General features: G+C 41.1%; 1 protein-coding gene across 1 annotated transcript in view; it reads left to right on the plus strand.

Annotated features, from left to right (window-relative positions):
* Positions 1-25653, plus strand: part of LOC126174947 (UDP-glucosyltransferase 2-like) — a 108918-nt gene that overhangs the window by 47825 nt on the left and 35440 nt on the right. Inside the window, exons 3-4 of the mRNA XM_049921405.1 lie at positions 13343-13527; positions 16637-17096. Of these exons, the coding sequence (XP_049777362.1) occupies positions 13343-13527; positions 16637-17096 (645 nt within the window). The remainder of the gene's footprint in view (positions 1-13342; positions 13528-16636; positions 17097-25653) is intronic.

The raw sequence follows: 25653 nt of genomic DNA on the forward strand, positions 1-25653 counted from the left end.
CTTCTGTCTCTTTCTCTCTCTCTCTCTCTCTCTCTCTCTCTCTCTCTATCTATCTCTTACACACACACACACACATACACACACACACACACACGCACACAGTATTTTTTTTTATTTTTATTTGTTCGTTGTGCTCGACTATCGGCGAGGCACGAAAACGTTCCTGAATGATTTCCATAGTTAAGTACACTTACGAAAGACATATAAAAACAACTATGAGAGCTACTGATTTATGAAGCTTAGTTTGCAGAGAGTTCTGAGTATTATTAGTAACTACGCTCCAGTCCCTAAACCCAGTTACAGAAATGTGAATCAGACGGATTACGTATTCCAGGCCGTAGCAGCCGCGTCTTTGAGACGTCAGCTATGGTCACTTCCCAGCCCAGTGTAGGATCACATCGGTTCGTCTTCTTCCTACTGGTAATGTAACTGTGATTTGACAACAAGGCAAGGTATATTTGGCAATTCTGTGATCGACGAGTTACTTCCTGGTGTGCACGGAATTAAGCCTCAAAGTTCACTTGATTTTTCCTGTCATTTCCATTGAGTAATCTGAGTTATTATTAACGCTTGAGCTGTAACAAAAGATTGTAAATTTACGGTTTTCAGCCCAGGAAAGTCGTTGCACGTGAAAATCGCATCTAATCTCGTCCTTTAAATAGCGATTTACGTGTTCTAGCTACTACTGGTCTCGTTATAAGGGACGTGGGACGTAGACGCATTACTGTTCCTTAGCTTTCCGGAAACGTGCTAACCTGATAGAAAGCGTCTGTTATGGTTTGCGGTTCCAGTCTTGCTGACTGTAACGTTTTTATCCCTTCTTTGAGAGAGCTAAAGCAGTCAGATCACACATCGATAAGGAAATCGCAAGAAAATACTTTCGGCTCATAGTGCAATGGTGAAAAACTCACAATGCTGCACAACAGGTAACGCCTTTTTCCTCTGCTGACAAACAAATTTTGGGTTTGTAGGAATACATAACTTTATTTATGAAATGTCACATTTGCATACCACTTGAGTATGACACAGCATACCAATCAAACATAGACCCAATCGAAATCTAAGTGATTAGTATTTTACTAATTGGTGCCGATAGAGGCACCCTTGTGTACAGATACTCAGTTTTATTGAAACAGACTTTCGTCGTAAGGTTCAAAAATGGCTCTGAGCACTATGCGACTTAACTTCTGAGATCATCAGTCGCCTAGAACTTAGAACTAATTAAACCTAACTAACCTAAGGACATCACACACATCCATGCCCGAGGCAGGATTCGAACCTGTGACCGTAGCGGTCGCTCGGCTCCAGACTGTAGCGCCTAGAGCCGCACGGCCACTCCAGCCGGCTCGTCGTAAGGTTATCGTGGGTAGTTTTATTTCATTTCTCATAATACAGTGCACAATGTTCGTACGGTTTCTTTTAGTGTTGTTGAAACATTACTTAACATGAGAGAGAAATTAATCATCAACGATATATGCGAATTCTCTGATCTTATCTGTAACAGTCTGTCAATGCACATGCAGTTTATTGATTACATGCATGTAGAAAACTTATTCTGAGTTTAAGCTGTCAAACAAGTTTTTATGAAGAATAAAATGCCACTGCCACACGAGAGCTAATGTAGAAAATACTTTTCTGACATATTTTGGCACGATGCGCTCTCCCCATACATAATACAAAAGTTTCAAGATGCATCTGCAGCCTGGCCATCTATTAAACCTGAAAAGGACAAAATGTCACAGAAGTTAGCCCTTTTTTCACATTCGGCTATTTTGGGTTGAGAAGTGAAGGGAATTATGTTCAAAGTTCCATTAGATCGATAACTTCAGCAGACAGCAGTATGGCGTTTTAAAAAAAATGTAGCAGTGAATGTACCCAAACTCGCGACGTCTTATCAACGTGCGCGACGCTTACCGTTACGCTACTAATTGACATATACACTCCTGGAAATGGAAAAAAGAACACATTGACACCGGTGTGTCAGACCCACCATACTTGCTCCGGACACTGTGAGTCTTACTGTTGATCACACGCACGGCACAGCGGACACACCAGGAACCGCGGTGTTGGTCGTCGAATGGCGATAGCTGCGCAGCATTTGTGCACCGCCGCCGTCAGTGTCAGCCAGTTTGCCGTGGCATACGGAGCTCCATCGCAGTCTTTAACACTGGTAGGATGCAGCGACAGCGTGGACGTGAACCGTATGTGCAGTTGACGGACTTTGAGCGATGGCGTATAGTGGGCATGCGGGAGGCCGGGTGGACGTACCGCCGAATTGCTCAACACGTGGGGCGTGAGGTCTCCACAGTACATCGATGTTGTCGCCAGTGGTCGGCGGAAGGTGCACGTGCCCGTCGACCTGGGACCGGACCGCAGCGACGCACGGATGCACGCCAAGACCGTAGGATCCTACGCAGTGCCGTAGGGGACCGCACCGCCACTTCCCAGCAAATTAGGGACACTGTTGCTCCTGGGGTATCGGCGAGGACCATTCGCAACCGTCTCCATGAAGCTGGGCTACGGTCCCGCACACCGTTAGGCCGTCTTCCGCTCACGCCCCAACATCGTGCAGCCCGCCTCCAGTGGTGTCGCGACAGGCGTGAATGAAGGGACGAATGGAGACGTGTCGTCTTCAGCGATGAGAGTCGCTTCTGCCTTGGTGCCAATGATGGTCGTATGCGTGTTTGGCGCCGTGCAGGTGAGCGCCACAATCAGGACTGCATACGACCGAGGCACACAGGGCCAACACCCGTCATCATGGTGTGGGGAGCGATCTCCTACACTGGCCGTACACCACTGGTGATCGTCGAGGGGACACTGAATAGTGCACGGTACATCCAAACCGTCATCGAACCCATCATTCTACCATTCCTAGACCGGCAAGGGAACTTGCTGTTCCAACAGGACGATGCACGTCCGCATGTATCCCGTGCCACCCAACGTGCTCTAGAAGGTGTAAGTCAACTACCCTGGCCAGCAAGATCTCCGAATCTGTCCATGTATCTGACCCCAGGAATGTGTCAATAAAGTTTCCCCTTCCTGGGACAATGAATTCACGGTGTTCTTATTTCAATTTCCAGGAGTGTAGCTACAACACCTCCAGAACTGAACAACAATTCCTCCAGCACTTGCACATTGCACAGTGCTGTGAGATAATGTATATGGGCGGATCTAGACTTCTGAGAGACAGACAGTTACAGCTTTTCTTTTGCACTGCACTGCACTGCAATTTTTTGTTTGTTGAAAACTGCAGATTCCTCAACATCTCCACATATTGCGCGTGAAAGGGTTCGAATCCTGGCCCGGCACTAAAGCTTTCATTATGTATTATCAATCTCTAGCATGAGAACACCTATCTGCTGGTGGGTCATAATTTTGATTTGTAATGTATTTTCATTCGTTGTCAACACTAACGGTATCCGACGTTTTTGAGTCCCAGTGAGACACAGAACTGTTTGCGAAATCATTGTAAATTCAAGGAAGTTACTCCGAGCTACTGGTTTAGAAAAATTCGGTAGCTGACGTCTCTTTATGTGCAGTCAACAACGATATGTGTGGGGCTCGATTCCCAGTGAGCACTGAACTCTTAGTCATATTATTTCTAGTTCAAACATGCTCACATGTCGCTGCTGGTGTAACAAACCCATTTTTAACGTTCGTTTTCTCTAGAATATAACAGCGCCAGGTGCCAGGTTGGAGTCCTTGGAAAGAAAAAAAAATAGTGTTTCTTCTTGTCATTCCAGTTAAAACATCTAGCTACTGCCGAGAAAATCCGATATGTCACAGTTGATTGCGCTTCGATGACAATCCAGTTAGGTTCTGGGTTCGAATCCCTGTCCAACACAAAGCTTTACCTCACGGCATTTCAAGTAAGTTACTTGTGAAGAAGCAATATTTAACATCTCTCGTAGTTCGTTAACAAGGACAATAGATGCTGGATAGGAATTCCCGGCCGTTAACCATGTCTACGTTATGTAATTTAAAGTTGATATTTGCTAACTGATACTGTCTAAAATCGAGGTATATCACTCTCTGTATGCCTAGTCAGGAATGACTGTTAGTTTCCGTCAGTCACGAAGTCTTTGTTTAGTCTGCATGACCTGGGTTTGAATCCATATGCAGAACGAGACGGTTAGTCGTGTCATTTGAAGTTCATACATATTCTAAACCAGCTGCTCGTGAATAACTTAAATTTTTAATGTCATTTTGTGTTAAATAATAAGTACGGTATGTTATTTTGAAGAGGAAATCATGAATACGACGAACTTACTACGTGAATTACCCATCTGACGTAATAATGGGAGTGGTAACATTTTATGTATGTCATTTATTGTAATAAATGTGAGCTTACAAGCCTGAAGAACCGTCTTATCTGTGATAAGATGTTCCCTAATATTTGTAGTACTTTGGTATTACTTTACATCTTGAGTTATTGCGATACAGAGCAGTGTTTTCTAGTGGTGACTTGTTGGAACCATTTTCAATAGTCAAACGACTGTACCGAGGGGCGATTAGAGGATCTGCTAGACAGCTGCGCTATGTGGGTTGCATTAGAATCAGGCGAAATGCAATTCAGGTCGTTCGGAAATTTTTGATCACAACTGTACCTGATTTTGGCCAGGGCTATCTATATGAAGTCAATAATATGTTTAGCTGATGAAATTAAATTTGCCACCCATATAGCATCATAGAATTCACGGACAGAATTTCAAAAGAAGTTAAAACTCTTCTCATTAAAAATACTTCCGCGTAATTGAATTCAAATCCTACATACTTTCTTTTAAAAAAAATCTTACATAATTCGCTTATTGATGGCAAGATAACAATTCCGAAAGAACGGTTAATTCCGGAGGGGGTTACGGGAAATGGATGGTGAGATCCCTCAATCTGAAAGATAAATTTATCTTTTTGGCTTTGTTGCTGAAATGCCCATCATTAGCAGTATTTATCATAGTGTATGGTATCCTTTCCTATCATATACGTTTTACTAGCCAGGCTATACGCCCAGTGAAAACATAGGAGAAACGACGCTTTATGGATTTCCTAGCAAGTGCCGAACGACTAAGTGCTGCCGTCTCATTTCAGACATGTCTGGGCCGTTTTCCGTAGTGAAAAAGGGGAGCGTGTAATCTCCAGATGCCGGCCGCGGTTGCCGAGCGGTTCTAGGCGCTTCAGTCCGGAACCGCCCGACTGCTACGGTCGCAGGTTCGAATCCTGCCTCGGGCATGGATGTGTGTGATGTCCTTAGGTTAGTTAGGTTTAAGTTGTTCTAAGTTCTAGGGTACTGATGACCTCAGATGTTGAATCCCATAGTGCTCAGAGCCATTTTAATCTCCACATACACTAGGGACAGGAGATGAAGTTTCTCTTGGTAAGCACTATTGTAATAATGTCGTAAGTTTGATCAATTTCTAAAGTATTTCTCGACCACAGGAACAATGTAAGTGGAGCATGCCTGTCACTATGTATCCCCACAACAGGTTTGAAGCGAACTTGAAAAACAAAAGATCTAGTTATAACAACTCGTTTATTACGAAAAACGAGCTATTCTGTCATAATTCACTGAAACAATGGCCAAATTAGCAAGAGGAGGGATACTACGTATCGAAAGACGATAGACGCTGCTTGTCCAACATGTTTGTTGCAAAGCAGTCGAATGTAATAAGACTGAGAGTCTTTAAACTAACGATAATACACAACCGAACCAGACATGCAGCTGTAACGCTGTACCACGGCACCATAGGCTTTAGGAGCTGACGGCATCCAGCACAATTATTGGTTTGCCTCGAGCCCCGCCCCTGCGGAACAGTCGTCGGGGGAGATCTGAACTCCGGACTCCTCGTTCAGTCCAGCAGATGGCGACAACTGCGTTCCGGCCAGGCAACCAGACGGTTTGCACGGCGACCGTAGAGCTCGTTGATGGGCCGCACCTTCACCTGCATCCGCAGGGTCATTTTTCTACATGGATCCTTCCCCGAGGTAGCTGTTTAGGCCTGCACGCGAGCTTAGCAGAGCAGTTCCAGTGCAGTGACCAACAGCCACCCTGGACACCATCTTCCAGGACAGATCCTCCGTCTGGACTATTAAGTGCGATTGATGACGTGCTAGCTGGGACTTGATATTACTTCTATCGTTCGTTTTCATCAATGTCAAGACAGGGCCAAGACTACACTGTGCGTCTGTCCTTGCTGGCCTTAGAACTATTCTAAACTTTCATCAAGGCTCCCGCTGTGAATTACTGCTGTAGCATACTTTGAAGCTGTTTAACAGTCTCCTCACGTTATTGGTCGATTGCGTGACCTTGTAGCCACAGCCTCACCAAGTAGCGTCATCAGCCAGACGAGTTGTCAGCTAACCCTGATGGCTCCAGACTTCAGACTGGATCCGCCAAGACAGGGACGTACATTGGGTGCCATCGCGTGATGGTCCAGCCAGTGTCCGAGATTCCTGTGGTCAATTCGTGGGCCACATACAGCAGAAATGTCGCGTACTGTATTCTAAGGAGAGTAGGTGTGTAGTCCACCTGGGACATACTGCACGCAAAATCCTACGAGAGGGTGGTAGATGGAGACGGGGTTGCAGTAATAACTCGCCGTGAAACGCCAGAGGGGGCTCTGGAGCCGCCGTGTGGTGTTCCCCTTGAATATACGTCCATCCAAAACTTGTGAAGTTGCGGAATTTTCATCAGATAACTTGGCAGACGGAAGGAAGCGTAAGTGTTCATTGAACGCTGCTTCTTAGTTGTCTGCGATAAGTTTCAGTGTAATGAGGAAGTGGAGGTCTGGTCCACAATGACGTAGATTAGGAGGACTGGGTAGAAAAGAAGTACCTTCACGAGGGTGAGTTCTCAGAATAGAGCGTAATATTTCCGGGGTTGTAAGGAACTTTTGCCTGCTGTAACCAATATTAGGGTTGGATATCGTGCTTGAACTTCAAGAAAAATTGGCTTGATAAGCGCATTGTAGAACCTGATGAGACGTAGTTCCATCTCGGGGAAATTTCTGACAGACTCAGGTTGCCTTAAGATTCATCCTTAAATCGCTTATATCGTACGAACAGCAACTAAAGAAATATTTCAGTGCTATTGTACAACAAGGTGCGAGAAAACTGCTGTGGGTGACAGTAGGAACTAATTTTACAGGAATTGTATTGTGTTTAGTAGATGCGCTACAGGGAAATGAAGAATTAAGTAAAGCACATAGAGATATTATATGCAACCAGCAGTTACAAAAATTGATATCGATTGTGATAGATGCGTTTGGGACTATGTACACGAAATTTTCTAAGGGATTTGTGGTGGAGATCTTGCAGGAAAGATGACACTTATGCGCCTGGCACAGGTTGAAGATCCTCGTATTGAGAAAATGTAAGGAACGATCTATATTTAAATTGAAAAAAAACTTTTAACAACTAAGATCGCATTAATTAATGTTCATTAGTGATGAAAGGTTTCGATAGCTAAAACTGTCATCTTCTGTTTCCCAAAAACTATTTGTCATTGCAAATCGTATTACATTATGAGATTATCACTTATGCCATATCGTCGTTATGATGGAGAAAGTAAAACCGTATACAGATAAAAAAAAATACACCTTTGTGCAAAAGGGCTTGTTCACACAGGTAGGCGTTAGTTCTTACAACACATATTATATAGTAAAAATGTGCATTTGTACAAATGTTTATGTTTACATAACAAGTGTTGTACATCATGGGTACATCTCAGTCGAAGCATACCTCATTGCTCAGGCAAGACACACCGAAATGCAGATGAACTGAGAATGAAAATTAATATGCTACAACTAGTTGATTCCACTGCTACAGAATGGTACAAGGTACAAGCAGCTGACGAAGATTGCAACTATTTGCAGTTAAAGCAACCACAGTTTATCGTGAATGGCAGAGTGATAAGCAAATAAACAATACACAGATCTTGTATTGTGGTAGCACCTACACTGAAAAATGAGGTATTAGAGCAAGTGCATGAAAATGTATTAGCAGGTCATTGTTATCCTAGAACAGAACAGAACAGTATGTCAAGAAATGTGTCCACTACATGTGAAGAGACGAGGTAGGCCGTCAGTGTATTCACCTGCAGAGACTACCGGAGGACAGCAAATGATTTGAGGTTATTAGTTTGGGCATCTTGAACCCATTTCGGCAGACACCGGTGGGGAATTAAATTGTGTTTATCATAACGGTTCACTTTTCGCGCTACGTAAAAATGACAGCCGTTCCGAATCAACAAACCAGAACAGCTGTGGTTCATAATTTGTTTAGTGGCTACTCTAGAGATGTCGAAATGGACCAAGGTACTTACTTAATGTCAAAACTAATACGGCGATTTTGTCTTCTGTTAAGAATTCATAAATTAAGAATAAGTTAGAGTACGGATCTATAACTATACAAGGCAGTCTATGGACGGAAAACGTCACTACCATTTGCGATAGTGAAACAGAGTGGGGGAAACGATGCATCAGTGCACAGTTTTTGCAAAGATTTCGTGGACATTATGACGCCATGGGTAGTCTCTGGACGACAGTAGCGGAGGCGACAACAGAATTCCAAGTTGCTTAAATGTCGTGTTAGAGAATGGGTGATGGGGACGAGCACTTACGCCCCGAAAATCAGCCATCTACATAGAACGTATTCGATCTTTTCGGGGTCCACCAGAGGGTTTACTACCGATACCGACGTTGGTCCTAAAAAGGACGAAAGCAGGCAAAGGCTAAGTGGCTCGACAATGCAAGCAAGCCACTTCTGCACAACCTGCACGTACCTTGCCATATGCTTTATGTTCCAGAGTTAGCTTGGAACAGAGAAGAGAGAAGGTTGAAATGAGTAGGAACCACTAACGGCAGATATGACTCCTATGCAATACATTCATATCCAGTAAAATGACTGACTTAAGGGAAATTTGAACATATCAGAACAAAGGGGACTCTGTTAGTAATGGATAGATTATTCACTTGTTTGTGGCAGCTGAACGGCTAGCCCGATGCCATAGGGAGTAGGTTACGATATGAATCTCCATGGTGAACCAAAATGGTGCAGGAGAACAGACTTGGGAGCATGCCTACCTGACATCCTTACAACCCATCCATATTTTCTGAGAGGAGGACCTCTTCGGGTGTACACAGTGCACTACTCAGTTATACCTATCACTACCTGCTATGAGCAAGGGCTTTCCAGGGGAACAGAGCGAATTAAATTACGAATAGTGGTACACTGCTTAAACAGATACAATGCGAGATGTTGGGATCGATCTTTCAGCTTTCAATACTAGAAGTACTACCAGTAAGGAATATAACCTGCCTGAATAGAATCCACCATTGTACCGTACTCAACAACCTGTGAGCCTTGCAGATTACATTACTACGGCACAGTTGTTCATATTCAACAATAATGCATCGTATACTAGCACCAAATCATGGTAATGGGAATTTCGTTCTGAGGAACTTTCTTAATTCTGGCTACCGCTTGTGTGGCCTATATCCATGATCGGCAGAGAGCCGTCCACTCATTCAAACTCCAAGTCCAGTTTTTGTCAAGCCTTGGCTCAGCTACAAGGTGTCCTAACACTGCGGGTGTACCAGTCGCCACACACCTTATACTGAAAGATGTAGAGCACAGCTCTGCAAGCACATTACCTATCTGTGCCATCTACACGCGCTTGCGATGTGCGGCAGAGAGCACGAATACATTTTGGGACCATTGACCAATATTGGCGAATATGACAGATGCTTTCTAGCTTAATAACACAAACGAACGAGCGCTGTAGTGCGTTTGACCACAGCTACGCCGATATTATGTGCTGTCACTCATTTGCACTTAGGCTGCGAATGTGCATGCGCATGCGCAATGGGCTTTGCTTGCCACACGAGTTGGGGCACATTTATTCAAATGAAGAATTACGGACACAGATTAAAAATTATTATTCCTTAGTCATGAATAACAAAAATATTTATTGTAAATTATATTCATTTACACGAATGAAAACATTTATTCCTGAGCTATGAATAAAAACATTACGAATAAGTGATAAACATGAAATCCAGTGACATTTATTGCTCCAAATATTCGTTATTTATGAAGCAAATGTACTTTTTGCTCTTTTTAAGTAAGTTTTCAAAACAGCTCTTTTTCTCAAACATTTGATCAGAATGCTTATTTCATCTGTGAAGATTTGGCATCTTGACACGCTAAAGAATATACTTTCTACACGTCCAAAGAACATAGAAACGTGTTTTATCTTCTGAAATCTTTATTGCTCTACAGGTCGGCCGGAGTGGCAGAGCGGTTCTAGGCGCTACAGTCTGGAACCGCGCGACCGCTATGGTCGCAGGTTCGAATCCTGCCTCGGGCATGGATGTGTGTGATGTCCTTACGTTAGTTAGGTTTAACTAGTTCTAAGTTCTAGGGGACTGATGATCTAAGAAGTTAAGTCCCATAGTGCCCAGAGCCATTTTTTTTTATTCCATTACAATGATACAAGACTTCAAATCACAATCTTCTTCAGCAGAAAATGGGAAATCAGTAGTTTTTAGCAAATATTTTCTGGTGATTACCTCCTACCCCCGAAATCATGTTCAAAGTAAAATTTACATTTTACGAATTTACGGGATTTGAAACTTATCACTTCATTTCTTCAACATTTGTTTTGGTATTATATTACACTACAGTCTGTTGTTACCCTCCCTTGGTTAAGGACAGCAGCTACTTGTTTTTGAATCATGATTCGGTTCTGCAGCAATAGATTCAGTTGGTATATAAAGGCGAACAAGTCTTCCAATAGTCTCTTGACACTTTCTCGATAAAAAAGTTGGCAGTGTGCTGCAATATTACGAACTTTTTTCTATATCAAACGGAGTGTCTCTTCTGGAGTTTTTCCATCTGAAAGGTCTATGAAACTGCAAACACACATATCGCATCGAAAAACTATTCCGTGTTCTAAAGGAAAGCTTACTCAGAGTCGATCCTGAAACAAGTTGTGATGACTTTGAACGTGCAGGAAGCTTGCATAAACGTTCTGGGAGATTTTAGATGGAAAGTCTGTTGACGTTATTCGTTAGAAATCACTGAGTTCTTGTTTGGTTCACTCATTCTGTAGCACTGCAGACACTAACGAACTGCATAACTGTATCAGGGAGACATCCGTATCAGAGTGCTATCAGTCTGAAGAATGTACTGAAGATTTGCACATTTTAGGAGATGTAGGGGGAGAAGTATTGACTGGACCAGAAACAATTGAATGGGGCCACATCGGTAGTGTAACTGGTACTGCCATCCCCCTATAACTATTTTTGTGTTTCATTTGTTACACTGAAAACCAAGAGAAGCTGTGTTCAACGAGAGGGTAGGTTTGAACACACCAGAGCTTTACTGTGCATGGTGGTGTGCCCTTGACTTCCTCACACTTCCGAATCGACTTTATGCAGCCAGATAAGGGGTACATACTTTTAAACATCTACACCAAACACAGTGGAACTTGACTTGGCATTTTTGTCTTTCTTATAGAAGAAAGAAGCGATAAGTAACAGAAATCGTATGGTCAACCGAGGATCGAACCCAAAACCTTTAGTTTTGTACTGTAGGACAGAAAGCATCGAGGCACCAAAACACGTTTCTGTTCCAGTCATTAATGTGTTATTTGTAAAATAGTAACTACACTCAGTCAAGTAAACAAGAAGTACAAGTATACAAGAAGTAAACAAAGAAAATAAGGTGGCTTTATCCGATGTATAACATGCAAATAATTTATTGGAACATAAATTTGTTTGAATTATATACTTAATCGAAAAATTACACAGAGAGAAATTTATTCGAATAATGTCCATCTCTGCTTACCACTATACCCTGCACATCTTCCTATCTGAGGTCATTAAACTTAATACTATCAACTGTAATGAGTCCTATTAGTTCATTTGCTCAATATACTCACGAGAGCCTACAGCGCAGTTGGACTGAAATTTTTTGTTATTATAAACAAAGTACACAATACGAATCACTTGACATGTCAGTCCACATACATAAATCTGTTTCATCTGTTCTGTCAAAAATTTTTATCTATGTTAGCGTCACTTTAGCAAGAGACTGAATATGAGCTTAATTTCATCTGATTTAATTCATGCAACTTTAGACTTCCTCAGCTAAATAAATGACCATCAGTAGCATGCAAAATTTGGTTATTACTTTATGCTTCGCTATACATAATCTTATTCAGCCGCTGTGATAACACTTAGTGACTCTCAGTTCTACTGCATTCAGTTCCTCCTCAGGAGACAGAAAATAAATAGCTAAAACGCAATTATAATCCAAAACGTATACCAACGTTTGGTGGGCCCTTTAGTGGCTCTACGTTGGGGCTGGGCCACGCATCTGTTGCCCAGCACTCGGTGAGTGAGCGCCGTGTTGGCACCCAGTGAAGCCGCGTGACAGGGAGAGTGGAAACAGCCGGCTGCGTGCTTCCCCCATTCGCAGGTGAATTGAGTGACGGGCGAGGAGCGCTTCTCATACGATTGCGCCATGCAGCTTCAGTGCCCCAGTGTAGAGGAAAAAGTGGTGTGAAAGAGAGTAAAAAATTTTGGACATAGTGTTTCCATGTGGTTTTAGTAGTTCATAGGTTCAACACTAACCTACAATTCGGAGGACCGAATTTTCCAAATGAGGGGGGAATGTTGTGAGATCGGCCTCAGGTAACCAGTGACGGGGTAGTCAGGTCAACTACCCGTATAATAATCCTGCAGCTTTGTGCTGCGTTAGTGCTAGCACACAGTTCTGAAACACGACGTTCCACCATCAGCGGGGTACTAATTTGGTACATGCTGTAACCCACGGATGGGCAGCCAGCGGCCCACGGGCCGGATCCGGCACGAGATTGTTTTCAATCTTCCCGAGTGAAGAAATTAGTAGGAGAGAGGGCAAGGGCATCTCTTGAGCTGTACTTTATTGCCATGGCATGTCGCAAGGCTTAGCCTGGACTTTCTTCTGTTTTTATAAAAGATAAAATCTTTTGAATACCTTCAAACGACGTTACTGCTCCAGGTCGCAGATATCGTCAGACAGCTGAGGCACCTATTTGAATGCACACATTAGACTTTTGTGAATGCCACTAAAGGAGAAAATATCTACACATATTAATAAACGACGTAATGCTGCCATAGTGCAAAGAAATATTAATGTAGCGTATTAAGGGATTAAATTAGGAAGCAACTACAGCGATTAAATTATGTTTATATATCCTATTGGATCATCTGTACACAACATTTTTAGTAAGACTTACTCTCAGGCTATTGTGGACTTTTATTTTGTCTACTAAAATACTACATTTTCTGACTTGTTTCAGGTTCCCACTGTAAACTACTCCGAAATAGACATTTCAGCGAGTAGGAAAGCCTTCACAGAAATCATTAATTTCAATGAATTCCACGATGCGTCGTCTTCTGTGACGCTTCTACGATTCATTATTGGTATGGTGAAATACTGGTGCGAATTTCAGTTTGGTTTGGAGCCAATGATAGAGTTCACAAAGTAAGTTGAACCTAGGTTTCTTTACTGCACTACAAAAAATAAAACTTGTTACAGATATTACTAAATGAAATATTTTAAGTGTTAAAATATCTGTGAAGTTCTCCTCTATTTGTGGATGTGCACCTGAAGTTGTTCAGTTGCATACCCTTACAGTGGTTGGCTACTTGTGTCAATGTAAAGCAACACCAGTCGTTACTTGCATCAGGCTTCACAAATGGAAATTATCATTACTGGTCCAAAAGTAATAGAAAAACCAATACCTGATTAGGAATTCTATAGCGACTCCGGAGGAAGCACTGAGTTCAGGCAGACTCCACCTGGCGGGACCGCAGTCGATTACAGCTACGCCAACTTCAAGAAGTCTCCGTCTGGCTGCACTGCAATTATGAAACTGAAGATGGTCGTGGAGTAAAAAAATATAGTAGTGCAAGATGGGAATAATGCTGATGGTAATTCAAAAAATGCAGTATGGTGAGAAAATAAAAATTAATTTTGAATGATCCGAAAAATTCAAAACCCAAAATGGTGAAAGTATCCTAGTTCAGATTTGTGACTCTATGCTCGTATCCTGTCCTGTCTCCAGCCAATCACAGTGAAGTTTTTCTAAAAAAGGCATAAAAATTGCAGGATATCTGTCGTTGAAAGATCTGCACATTTAAGATAGTTGAATGAGTATTAAATAAATAACTTGACATTGTTTATCTGTAGCACAACAGACAGCAGTAGGACGTAAAGTGGAAGTTTGCGACGGAATACATAAGCATGTGCTCTGGTAAAAATATCACATTTATTCAAGAACAGCTGAACATACTAATAACATAAACATGTAATAAATTGATGATGGTTGCTGTTCTTCATAACACTCTCAGCTGAGTTACAAAATTAGATTTACAACTGCGTCTTGGAGACCCCATCACGATTTGTCATTAATTATTAATTGTGGAAGCCACAGAGGAATATTTCAATGGCGACTTTCACACACATATACACATACAACAGAAATTCAGGACAAATATAAGAATAAAAAAAAACTTTCCCAGTATGCTCGTGGTTGGCAAACGGTCATTCCCAGAGCTTGAGTGCACGAAGAAAGTTAACAAGAATTCACCGATAAGAATTAACTGTTAATTGTTGCACAATAGAAGAGGTTCTGAAACTAATTTGGAAGTTTTACCTCGAGAATCAGTAACTGTGACAGCTAACGACTCCCGCGAACACGTGGCCATCACAAACAGAAATTCTGGATAAAATGAGTGCTAAAATTTAGAATATTTAGCCACATTGATCAGGATATGTTACTATGAGACACGACCTGCGAAATTAAGCCTCTCAGAAATATCTTCAATTATACTATACTGGTGAAATCAACAATGAAATTACTCTGGCTGAACTGAGAAGATGCATCACGAGGCGACGTGTTTGAACAGAGGTACAGCAGATTGATGGATTGCATTCTTGGATAAGTGCTACTAGTCTAAGGGCAACTGGCTATAACGTTCCGAAAGCAAACAGAAAAATTCTGTATACCGCTCAACAAGCAGTGAGCGATGAGAGCAAGACGTTAACTTTCACTGGAGCTGAAACCTACAAAATTATGGTACTGAATCAACTATGAACAGGCACACACACACACACACACACACACACACACACACACACACACACACACACACACTTAGCCGGTATCGCCCGTCTCGTGTCTCCTGGAACACTGCCGAGTGAACTCTTTTGGAACCCATGCGTTCCGTTCTTTCGGAAGTGCCCAAAGAGTTCCATGTTGTGTGGTGCCAACCTGTACAAGAGCTTCGTCCAAGGAGAACAGAAACCTCTCTGCTGCCTGGTACGTCCTTTATAGGGTTTTCTATGCTGCCACATATCTAGATACTGAAATTTACCTTGTACACTCTCAGTCACGCTTTTCATGCATCAGGTGCGAGAAGGAAAGGATGTATATACTGACATACTGCACATGATGTGTTGAACATGCATGTGGGGCTCCGATAATTACCAAAAATCTTAGTAAAATATGAGGTGAAAATGAAGGCAATATACCTTGTGGCCACTATAGACACACTCAGCTGCTCACTCTTTCTTTCTTTTTTCTTTTTTTTAGTTTACAGTTCATGCCCAGAATTGAGATGCCAGATTACGTCAAATGTTAAACAAAGTGATGAAGAGGCTCATGTAGAGACCCTTCACAATGGAAGAGCCAATTATATCTGTAACGTACAAGTCATAAAAAGAAACAATCATAATGTAACCCACAGCAAACATACTGGCCATGCTCAAAGGCATCTGGACGATATAATTCTTTAAATCATGTTCAAAAGTAATTATCCAAGGAATTACATTAAAGGTGCAATTTGCACATCTAAAGTATGTCCTCAAAACATACACACACACACACACACACACACACACACACACACACACACACACGCACGCACACATGCACTCATGCATACAAACAGTGTTTATGTCATGAACTTACAGCCTAAGCAACACTTGTAAACATCCAAAGTTTAAGTCTCAGTGTAGTACATGGTGCAAAGAACACTGGACCGTCAGATTAAATATTTCCCATGTCTAAGCTATTCTATAACGCTCGTCAAGTGTCACGTTGTTCTTTTGAAGTCTAAAATGCCTACAAAAACACGTCAGTAACAACAAAATGCTATGTTTATGTCCAGCACCAAAGTGTTATTCCCATATTCACACATACACACAATACTGTCAAATAATAACGTATTCTTGTTTCACTTACGTTCTTTGACATAACATGGAACAGTCTGTAACAGCTCATTATGTGGAGCATGCAGTGAGATAAATATCGGCATCTGAGTGCAGCACACATCGAATCTTACACATGTATGTTCTTCATGTGTATAGTAACGTTAGTAACAACATGGTTGTTTCTATAATTAATTAATTATTTTAATGGAACATTTAAGTTTTACTTCCCTTAGTTTTAATCATGTCTAGGGTCGATGTTGTTCCTTTCGAATATTTGTGTCTCATGCACGTCTACTTTTTATATTCTTGTGTACAATGAGTTCTCCGCTGAATATGTCGTCTTGGGAACTCATGTTAATTACGTTTTGCCTTACAGAGCGGAGCAGAAGTATGATGCATTCATTATCGAGAAATTCGGCTCCTCCTGTTATTACGGCTTAGCGCACAAAGTGGGATCTCCACCATTAATTGGATACGCTTCTCTTGGAGCTACGTCACTTATTCGGAAGACTTTCGGCAGCCCAATTAATCCTTCCTACATCCCTGACTACAATCTCGGATACACGGACCACATGACCTTCTGGCAGAGACTGCACAACGCTTACAGCTTACTGCTTTCGTTGGATATTGTACAGAGAGTTTTGTATGGGAGAGAGGAAGAGGAACTCAGGAAATATTCCGGCCAGAACCCACCTACCTTGAGCGCGATGGATCACAATTTCAGCCTCATGTTGGCCAACAATCACTTCAGCATGAGCTACCCTGTGCCGAATACGCCAAATATCATCGAATTAACTGGAATCCACATACAGAAGGAGAGGAAGCCGCTGCCAAAGGTATTTACAATGGTGATGCAGAAAATGTGAGCTATTCCTCTTCGGAGCAGAAGTTAACGTTGGAAATGGTTGAGAGCTGTAACATAATGTGCTAAGGAAACGTTAACGGTTTACTGAGACAATATTAAATATTCATTTACTTTTCGCTACTTACTTTAGTATTATAAGCATTTTCTATATGTTATCGCAACAACGATCATATAACAATGGTACAGTCAGCCCCGTATCTTTTAATGTCTTTGCTTAGGTCTCAAAAAGAAGACGATGAATGTGGCACTGTAAAATACCTAATACTTTCATTCATTTTGTGCGCTGGGAAGGGGAGGGGAGGGATTTGGAGGCAGGGTTGCTTCAAATATATCATCTATACACACATTCGGAACAGCAAATATCCAGTGATGGATGAAGTAAATGACTTAACAATGTCCTGCATTTCTTATAACCTTTCAATCTCTTCATTTTTACACACTTTTCACACGGAATGTCCTAGAAAATCAGTATACTTATAAGGCAGGTGCATTAATTGATGATAAATTGAGGGTAACAAGATCTATATAGGAAGAAAAGATAGTTGTGAATCGCTGATATATTTAAATCATTTTCATTCAATGTTGTTTACAGTGATAGGAAGAACCTAATTTCTTTTTAAAACGATTCAAATAATACTTTTAATTTTGTTCGTTGTTTGGCTACTTGAGAAAAATAGAGTATCATATTTCCTTAATTACTTGTCACTCAGAACCAATCAAACTTCAAGTTTGTAGTCTTCATAGACGTATTTTGAGTATTTGTTACTGACAAAGCGTGTGGTAAGTAGTCTAAATCTATATTAATTTGTTCTGTTGTTGCAGTCATTAGTGCAAAGACTTCATTGATGCGTCTTTCAAGCTAGTCTGTCTTCACCTTCTCATAACTACTGCAGCCTACATCCACTTGTACAGTCTTAGACATAAAATCCGGCCATGGCCGGCCGCCACAGAGGGTCAGTCAGAGTCATTAATGTCTCCAGTCGCTCCTCAGAATACTAAGTCTGTCCATATGCACGAGTGGCAACACTGCAGGATGAAAAAGTGTATGGCGGAAGTGCTGTCCCTCTTCACGAGCTGTTAGAGAGCTGCTTCTGCTCGTGGTCAAGTGACAGGGGACACAGCGTAAAGAAAGAGCCCTCGACAACCTCCATTAGTGACCAAGGCGACAGAGACAATGAAGATGTAACAATGTCTGACTCAGAAGTAATGGCCCACGCCAAATATCAACTGTCTGAAGATAATCGGAGGAAAGAAAGTACAGAAGGTGGAGATTATGGGGGTCAAGTAGAACCAAGAAAAATGTACATAAAAAGACGCGAAGCCTAATCTGACCCTCAATCCAAAATCTAAACCCATTAAAAGATCAGAAACAACAAGTACAGGCTCAGGAACTAACAAACGTTAATTCACAACCAAAGAGGCATTTATGGCCTACCTTCATTATAAAATTTGTATTTTGAACGTCAACAGAAAATCAACTAGGTTCAAACTGATTTGTTTCCAATGGTTCTTACACGCTGCTGAAATTGATATAACAATACTGGAAGAAGCGAAACCAACAGTCTACATGAAATTACAGGATACAACGTAATTCTCAACAGATCTGATGGTGCGAGTATGGCTATGTTACCAACAGACGGCGGTCAAGTGGGTGAATCTGTGAGGCTATTAAGCGGCAGGGCAATATCAGCACAAATAGATACAGTCTCTGTAAATGAGTGTGACCCGCAAGGAAGCAGTCGTAAAGAGGCGAGGACCGAGTTTTTCAAACAGAAATTGATGTGTCCTTTATCAGCGACATTGAGCAGAGTCGTATTTGGTGGTGATTGAAACTCTGTTATTAGAAAAAAAATAGACCAAAAGCAAAATTTAAACAGATACATGGAAGTTGAATACATGGTTAGAAACTTAAGTACGCTCGACACATGGGATGCAGCAAATGCAGAGTCATTAATGTGCGCCTACATCACTAGTCATCCAGAGAGAAGGATTGACCGTATTTACATCTCACAAGACATAGTACGTAACGTCCCCACGTCAGAAAACTGGTCTGTAAATTTTTCCGATCATTGTACTTATATCACCGGAACGAATTTACAGAAGAAAACAACTTTCCGTAGAAAAGAGTACTGGAAATTAAATACTGTCTTACTTAGAAACGAGGAATTAGGAAGTCCGGTACTAGAAATATGGAAAACCAGCGTCCCTAACAGAAGGCATTATTTTTGCAGAATACATTGCTGGGTAGAGCATGCAAAACCCGAGATGCGGAGATTGCTTGGTTAATATGATTACAAAAAAGAGTGGGAGAAAAATAGTAAGCAATTTTATTTCATATGCCTTCGAGCATTGTACCAAAATGAACGAGACGTGACCACTAACAGTTCTTGGATAAAACAGATTCATACACAGATAACGTCAATGCGGAGACAAAAACTAGCGAGCAGAAATTCAGATCCAGAGCTGACAATATTACCCAAGAGGAGATGCGTTAGTTTACCTGGTAATATGAATATCGAAAAGGACAAAAGTAATAATCGAGTAACTTAAGATAGGAAATGAGACAATACAGTAGCAGACTCATACATAAAAGGAGCGTTGCAACATTTCAGTGAGTTGTATGCTGCACTAGACGCAGGCGAATCAGTTTTCCTGGATGATATTGGCAACGTGCTGACAGGCGCAGACAACATTTCTCTCGACGAGTGTTCTCAAGAAATATCCAACAACAAACATCGAACCCCTTAAGCCAGTAACCTTGATGGATGCCGACTACAATATACTAGCTCGAGCAGTAAACGCAAGATTACGGGACGTAATGAAATACGTGGTATAGTTGGTTATCAAAGTGCGCCGTCACAGAGCGCAGTATAACTGATACCCTGAGACCTATCACTACCGTGGTATAACAGCCATCCAGGTTATCTGTAAAATCGACCAGATATCTCAGTGTTCTACTAAAGACAAGGCAGAAATCTGGTATCTGCAACAAATTCTCCCAACATGTCAGTCATGTTGTAAGAAGCCTATTCCAAAATCATGATCAATTGACGCCTTACTGCACCATTCAGTATAAAGCGGTTAGTCCGTCAGGATTGTCCCCTATCGATGGCCATCTTTTCAATTGCAGTCGAACCTCTCCTAAGGAAACTTAACGGCTTAATCCCAATATTGATCTCACTAGGAAAGAAAATCGTATGTCATGCATTTGCATCTGATCCGCCCTAAAAACGTTAACCGAACATTTACTGTGCAGCAGAGGGAGCCATGATCAACTATAAGAAATCCAAGAAAATAAACTTAGCGAAACGTTTACTGCTGGAAGAACAACAATGGTTACCCACAGCAAAAAATATACGTCTGTGACTAGATCTGGTGTCTATAGTTCAAAGGATGAAGACTACCAACTGGCGATCGATCCTGAACAAAGCTAGCACCAGCACATAGCTATATTCATATCGAAATCTCGATATGAACCAGAAAGTAAAACTTATGAACGAGTTCATCTCATCGAAAGTGTATTACATAGCTTCATGTTGCCAGTACCACAGACAATAGCCAAAATGGTCTACTATCAGCGATTCGACCTTTTGCATGCTGTGGAAATATTTTCATGGTAAAATACAGCACACTAACATTATCATTTAAAGAAGATGGGATTCGATTAATAGATACTGAAGCAAAATGCAAAGCATTACTCGTACATAATGTCCTCAAAAACCAAAAACCAGTGCTACCAACCTGACAAGAGATACCCCGACCAGAAAAACAGTGTGGTAATCTGGCTACAATGTCACTTCAAACACAACGTGATGATATCGGAAACACCGATGTTAAGGGAATTTAAGTTTAAACTGACAACACTACACCATGAACTGCAGAAGAAAGGAAATTAACAAAAAAAATTTTGTGAACTGTGAAAGACCATGGCGTCCCTGTGATATTAAGACCATTGTATAGATTGCTGAATACTATCCTTTTCCTCATTATGCTACTTGTATTTCAAATGCACGTTACCATCTCAAGTAAGGATACAGGTAGTCCAACGAATATATGCTGCAACGGAGGAGAACTAATTTATTTTATTTATTTGTCTAATTTTGCTGTTGAAGGAACAAGAATCTCATTTTATATAGATGACAAGCAATTGGACTCAGGTAAAATGTTAGATTTCTTTGAATTTATGAAGAACCATGCAAGAAAAAGGAGTGGTAAGTTACGTGAAATGTAGAAATAAAGTCGCGAATTCTAGTCCACTCCACTACTTACATTTTTAACTCACATTTAGATCGCCTGCAGAAGTTATCAGATTGGAGGAACCCCAAAGATAAGTCGCTTCACTTTCTAACTCACCTGTAATGGCAAAAACATCCAGAAACAATTCCACAAAACAGCTCGTGGCAGCGTCAAGATCAGATTACGGTCGAGAGTTTATTCGCTCTGTTACAGCGGCCACCGGCTGCCGGCTGCCGGCCACTCGCAACTCGCCGCCGGACATCAGGTGCCTGCAGACCAGGCGGCCGTGGCGCGCCGCTGTCAGTTTATCAACCGTCAATTTCTCATCTGAAGTCGTAGTGTTCATCTTGCAGCCACGTACTGGAGTACACTTCAGGATTGAAGGCGACCACCTACCCGCAAGCAGAAGCCTTGAGTTGTCAATAGGGATACACAAAAGGAGTAAAACTTTCTAACTTTCGGATTTAACCCCCTGACGAGTAAGAGTAAGATAAAATACACACACACACACACACACACACTCGCGCGCGCGCGCGCGCACACACACACACACGCGCGCACACAGACATACGAACACACACACACCTACGTTCCTACATGGTGCCAGCTAGACTGTGCACGGTGTTCAGAGCACAGGACAGAACTTTTCGTATTTGGCACTGACACAGCAGTATTTACACATGAAATAAGTATCAGAAGGCATCCTTCTTTGATGTAAAGCAGGCAACATTTTGCTATACTAGTGAACGGTCACAAGATCTGGTACCTAATTTTGAAAATTAGCTTTTATAGCTTCCGTCCGTTCTTTCAGTTTCTCCGTATAAATTCTTTGAATCGAGAACTTTCATCAGCAATATATGCCAGTGCCTCAAGCTAGCTTCAAGAATAAACACTGAATGTCTCATACGTAAAAGACACCTGTCTAGCGCTGCTACTAATTTTGAGGTTATGAAATTTTTCCGCATAGGTGTTTTACTGGTGTCATACTGTATGTCCTCGATCTCAGTGGGAAAATCTTGTAAATGGATGTCATTTTAACTATAACCTGAAGGGGAGTTGGTTTTTAACGGCTCATATTACGATTCTGAAGGAGTTCCCATGCAAAAATACTTAGCACGTCTCTTCTCTTCCGCAATAGTTCTTTATTATACTTTTTCTTGGCCAGTCCAGAAACATGATCAGGCCGATCTGTCCCGCTCTCTATTGGTGTAAGAAGTTTCTATATTCATTTATTTTCCTTAACTGAAGTGAACTGGCACGTGTAATGTAAAACAAATGACCTAACTTGTTGACAAACCCTTGTAGCCGCTGCTGAAATATATTTTAGGTTTTTTCGTGAATTTTACTGTAGCTCCCTCCAATCTTGAAAGGGGTTACTAACATCTTTACACAATTAGGCAAAGATTCGGTAGGTATATATGTTTTCCGAAAAGAAAATACATTCGCGAATAGTGAGATTTTCACTTCCACTGACAGCTAAATTAGCTTCACTGATATTGTATAATAAAACTGCGAGAACTTTTTCGTCAGATGGCATTTATGAACCTTTCATTTGGTGCACTATGGCACTACTAAAAATATACACTTTTAGAACTATTATATAATTCAGCTGACATGTTCACTGACTGACAACAGTAGGTTTACTAACAACAGTACGTTTACATCGCGCGGCTGCATGTGTTCGCCTTACTTAGCAAGTACTGAAAACCTGACATGTTTCTCACATTTTATTAACAGTTTCTTTAACATCATACAAATAAAAGGACTGGGAATGCGTAAAAAGAAAAGAAAACTTCGGTTCTTGGGCCAACCGAATGGACAGTCTCGGCAAATTCTACAAACGCCTGCTCATCTATGCTGCCACATTGCGACTCTGTAATTCTCATGTGAATATTATGGTAGCCTAGACATATAGCTCATATTAAAACGTCAAGGGCTACATTAATAACCCTCTGCACAGACGCCGCATAGAATTTCAGGACTATGCTTAGCTTGCTGTGCCAGTTGTTACTTTATGTTCTCTCTGTGAAAAAAGTACTGCAAGCTGAGCAGCTCCTCAGCACATGTGCTTTTCACTTTTACAGAAAAAGAATCGTCAGTGGTAATACTGTAATCATTGCAGGTGGATGATTTTTGTTGTTCATTCCATATTTGCTGACTGAATGACCGTTTTGCGTATGGATGACTTTTTCTAGATATTACTGTCGATATTTTGTGTTCCTTGTTTTAAGTTCTGATGACGATTGCTTCTCCTTTCGTGGTAGCGCGTTTAATTTGCTCGACTGGTTTTGTAGATCGTTTTTTCTGACATGGCGTATGATTTACATGCACAAGAGACTAATTGATTTGGAACTGTATGTTATTCATAGCTTAGGAAATCTCTCTGTAGATGTTCTCGTTCTGCAGTCAGTGGTGTGTTGTTATCTTTTCATTTGTGTTCCTCTTTTGGGGATAGTGGCAATGACAGCATTCTTAAGAAAAATACTTTCAAAGTGTATAATGACCAAATGTTGAGTTGTCTACTCATAATGTCTCCAGTATGACCACTGTAACGCTCCAAAAATGTAAATCTTGTCTGGTGAATGAGCTTTTCAGAATTCAGTGCGCTTAAGACAGAGAATCAAAAATAGTTGTTGCAGTTATTGATTATTTGTGTTCAATTTGCGGTCAGTGCACCTAAGGATTATATGTAAGTTTGCTCTGATCCTAAAAGCTAGTTACAGTAATGGCAGTGAAACTGAGGGACACATTAACACTTTAATTCCGACTGCCAGCAGCCACATCTTTGAGATGTAAACTGTAACAACTTTCGAGCTCGCTGAAGACACATTTCGGCTGGTATACTTCCTGCTGGTAGCATAATTAAATCTTGGAAACAACGCAGAATACGGTTGGCAACCCTACGACTGACAAGTTATTGGATAGTACAGAATTATCCTGCAAAGTTTAATTTATTTTATATGTCATTGCCGTTGAATAATCTTTGTGATTTTCACTTTAGGTGAGATATAAAGTTATCAATTTATGGTTTCAAGACCAGGAAAGTCATGGAAATTGCAAATAATCTAGTCTTTCACGTTGCCATTTATCTGTCTTAGCTATCACTCAGGCAATAACTGAGAGACCAACTAATACTGCAGCTCTTCAGTAATTCAGGGATATGATTGCCCGTCAGATGAAGGCTGTGTTAGCTTGTAGGTACAGTTTCACTGGAAAACATGTTTTTAGCTGTTCTGTTGTAGAGCTACAAGCAGCCAAATCGAAAATCAGTGAGGAAATCTGAAGAAAATGTCTCCGTCAAATACTTTCTCAAAACTTCCGGTACCTCATAGTGTAACGTCGTAGCATAAAACTGATGATGCTTCTTTCCGCTGCTGCAGACATAACTTTTGGGTTTTATGACTATAAAAAGATTAGTACCAGTACAGTAGCAGTGTCCGAAAAGCGACAGTACACTGGAAGTACAATATTGCAACAGAAATGAACAATTCTGCCGAGCGTTGATGTACGTGATCTGCCTTTCAGGCAGCCCGTTTAATCTTTGGAGCACAACACCTTAGCTGGTGCTCCCCTCTACTGAGCATTTGCTTCCACGTGAGTCGTGATAGATGCATCAGCTTTAGAAAATGAATGAAAAATATGAATTACTTGTACATTAAGCCACAACGCTGCTTTATGTAGCAGTTGTTAGTATTGTGGCTTTATTTTCATTAGCTATAAGTCTATTTCGCCTCAAAGACCATTTTCAAGCACTCTGCAACATATAGTTCGGTATTTAGATCATATATCTGTGAATTTTCGTAATAAATAATTATTTTGTACATTTGGCGTAAGATTTACTTCCATATTACGTCGTTAACGCTCTTTCTGTCAGATATATTATATCTTACTTGGTGCCTTTTTAAGCAAAGCATAGGCGCAATTATAAATTTATCGCTAAGTAATGTCTCTGTAGTGGAATTTTTTCTTTGTTGGCCAATATCGTTAAGATCTTGTTAACATTTTGTAAGTTTGACAGCTTCGAATTATGTCAGGGATGTTACATAGTTAGATTTGTTTTTATAAATCTATGGAGTTGTGTGATAGTAAAATCTTTGCAGCTGTATACTGGTGTTCGTTTTATGAAATTATCCGTGGTCAATAATTTCAATAAAATTATCGATAGTTTTTATGTTTTAAATCGGTTTGTTCGTTTAAAATTTTTCCTGGCTATTTGGGGGTGTGTATATAGATTTCTATCTCTTCCAGAAAGTTCGGGTCTAGTGCAGCAGGGGATACAACCACCACCACCT

Source organism: Schistocerca cancellata, chromosome 3, assembly GCF_023864275.1.
Source record: "Schistocerca cancellata isolate TAMUIC-IGC-003103 chromosome 3, iqSchCanc2.1, whole genome shotgun sequence".
NCBI classification, from domain to species: domain Eukaryota; kingdom Metazoa; phylum Arthropoda; class Insecta; order Orthoptera; family Acrididae; genus Schistocerca; species Schistocerca cancellata.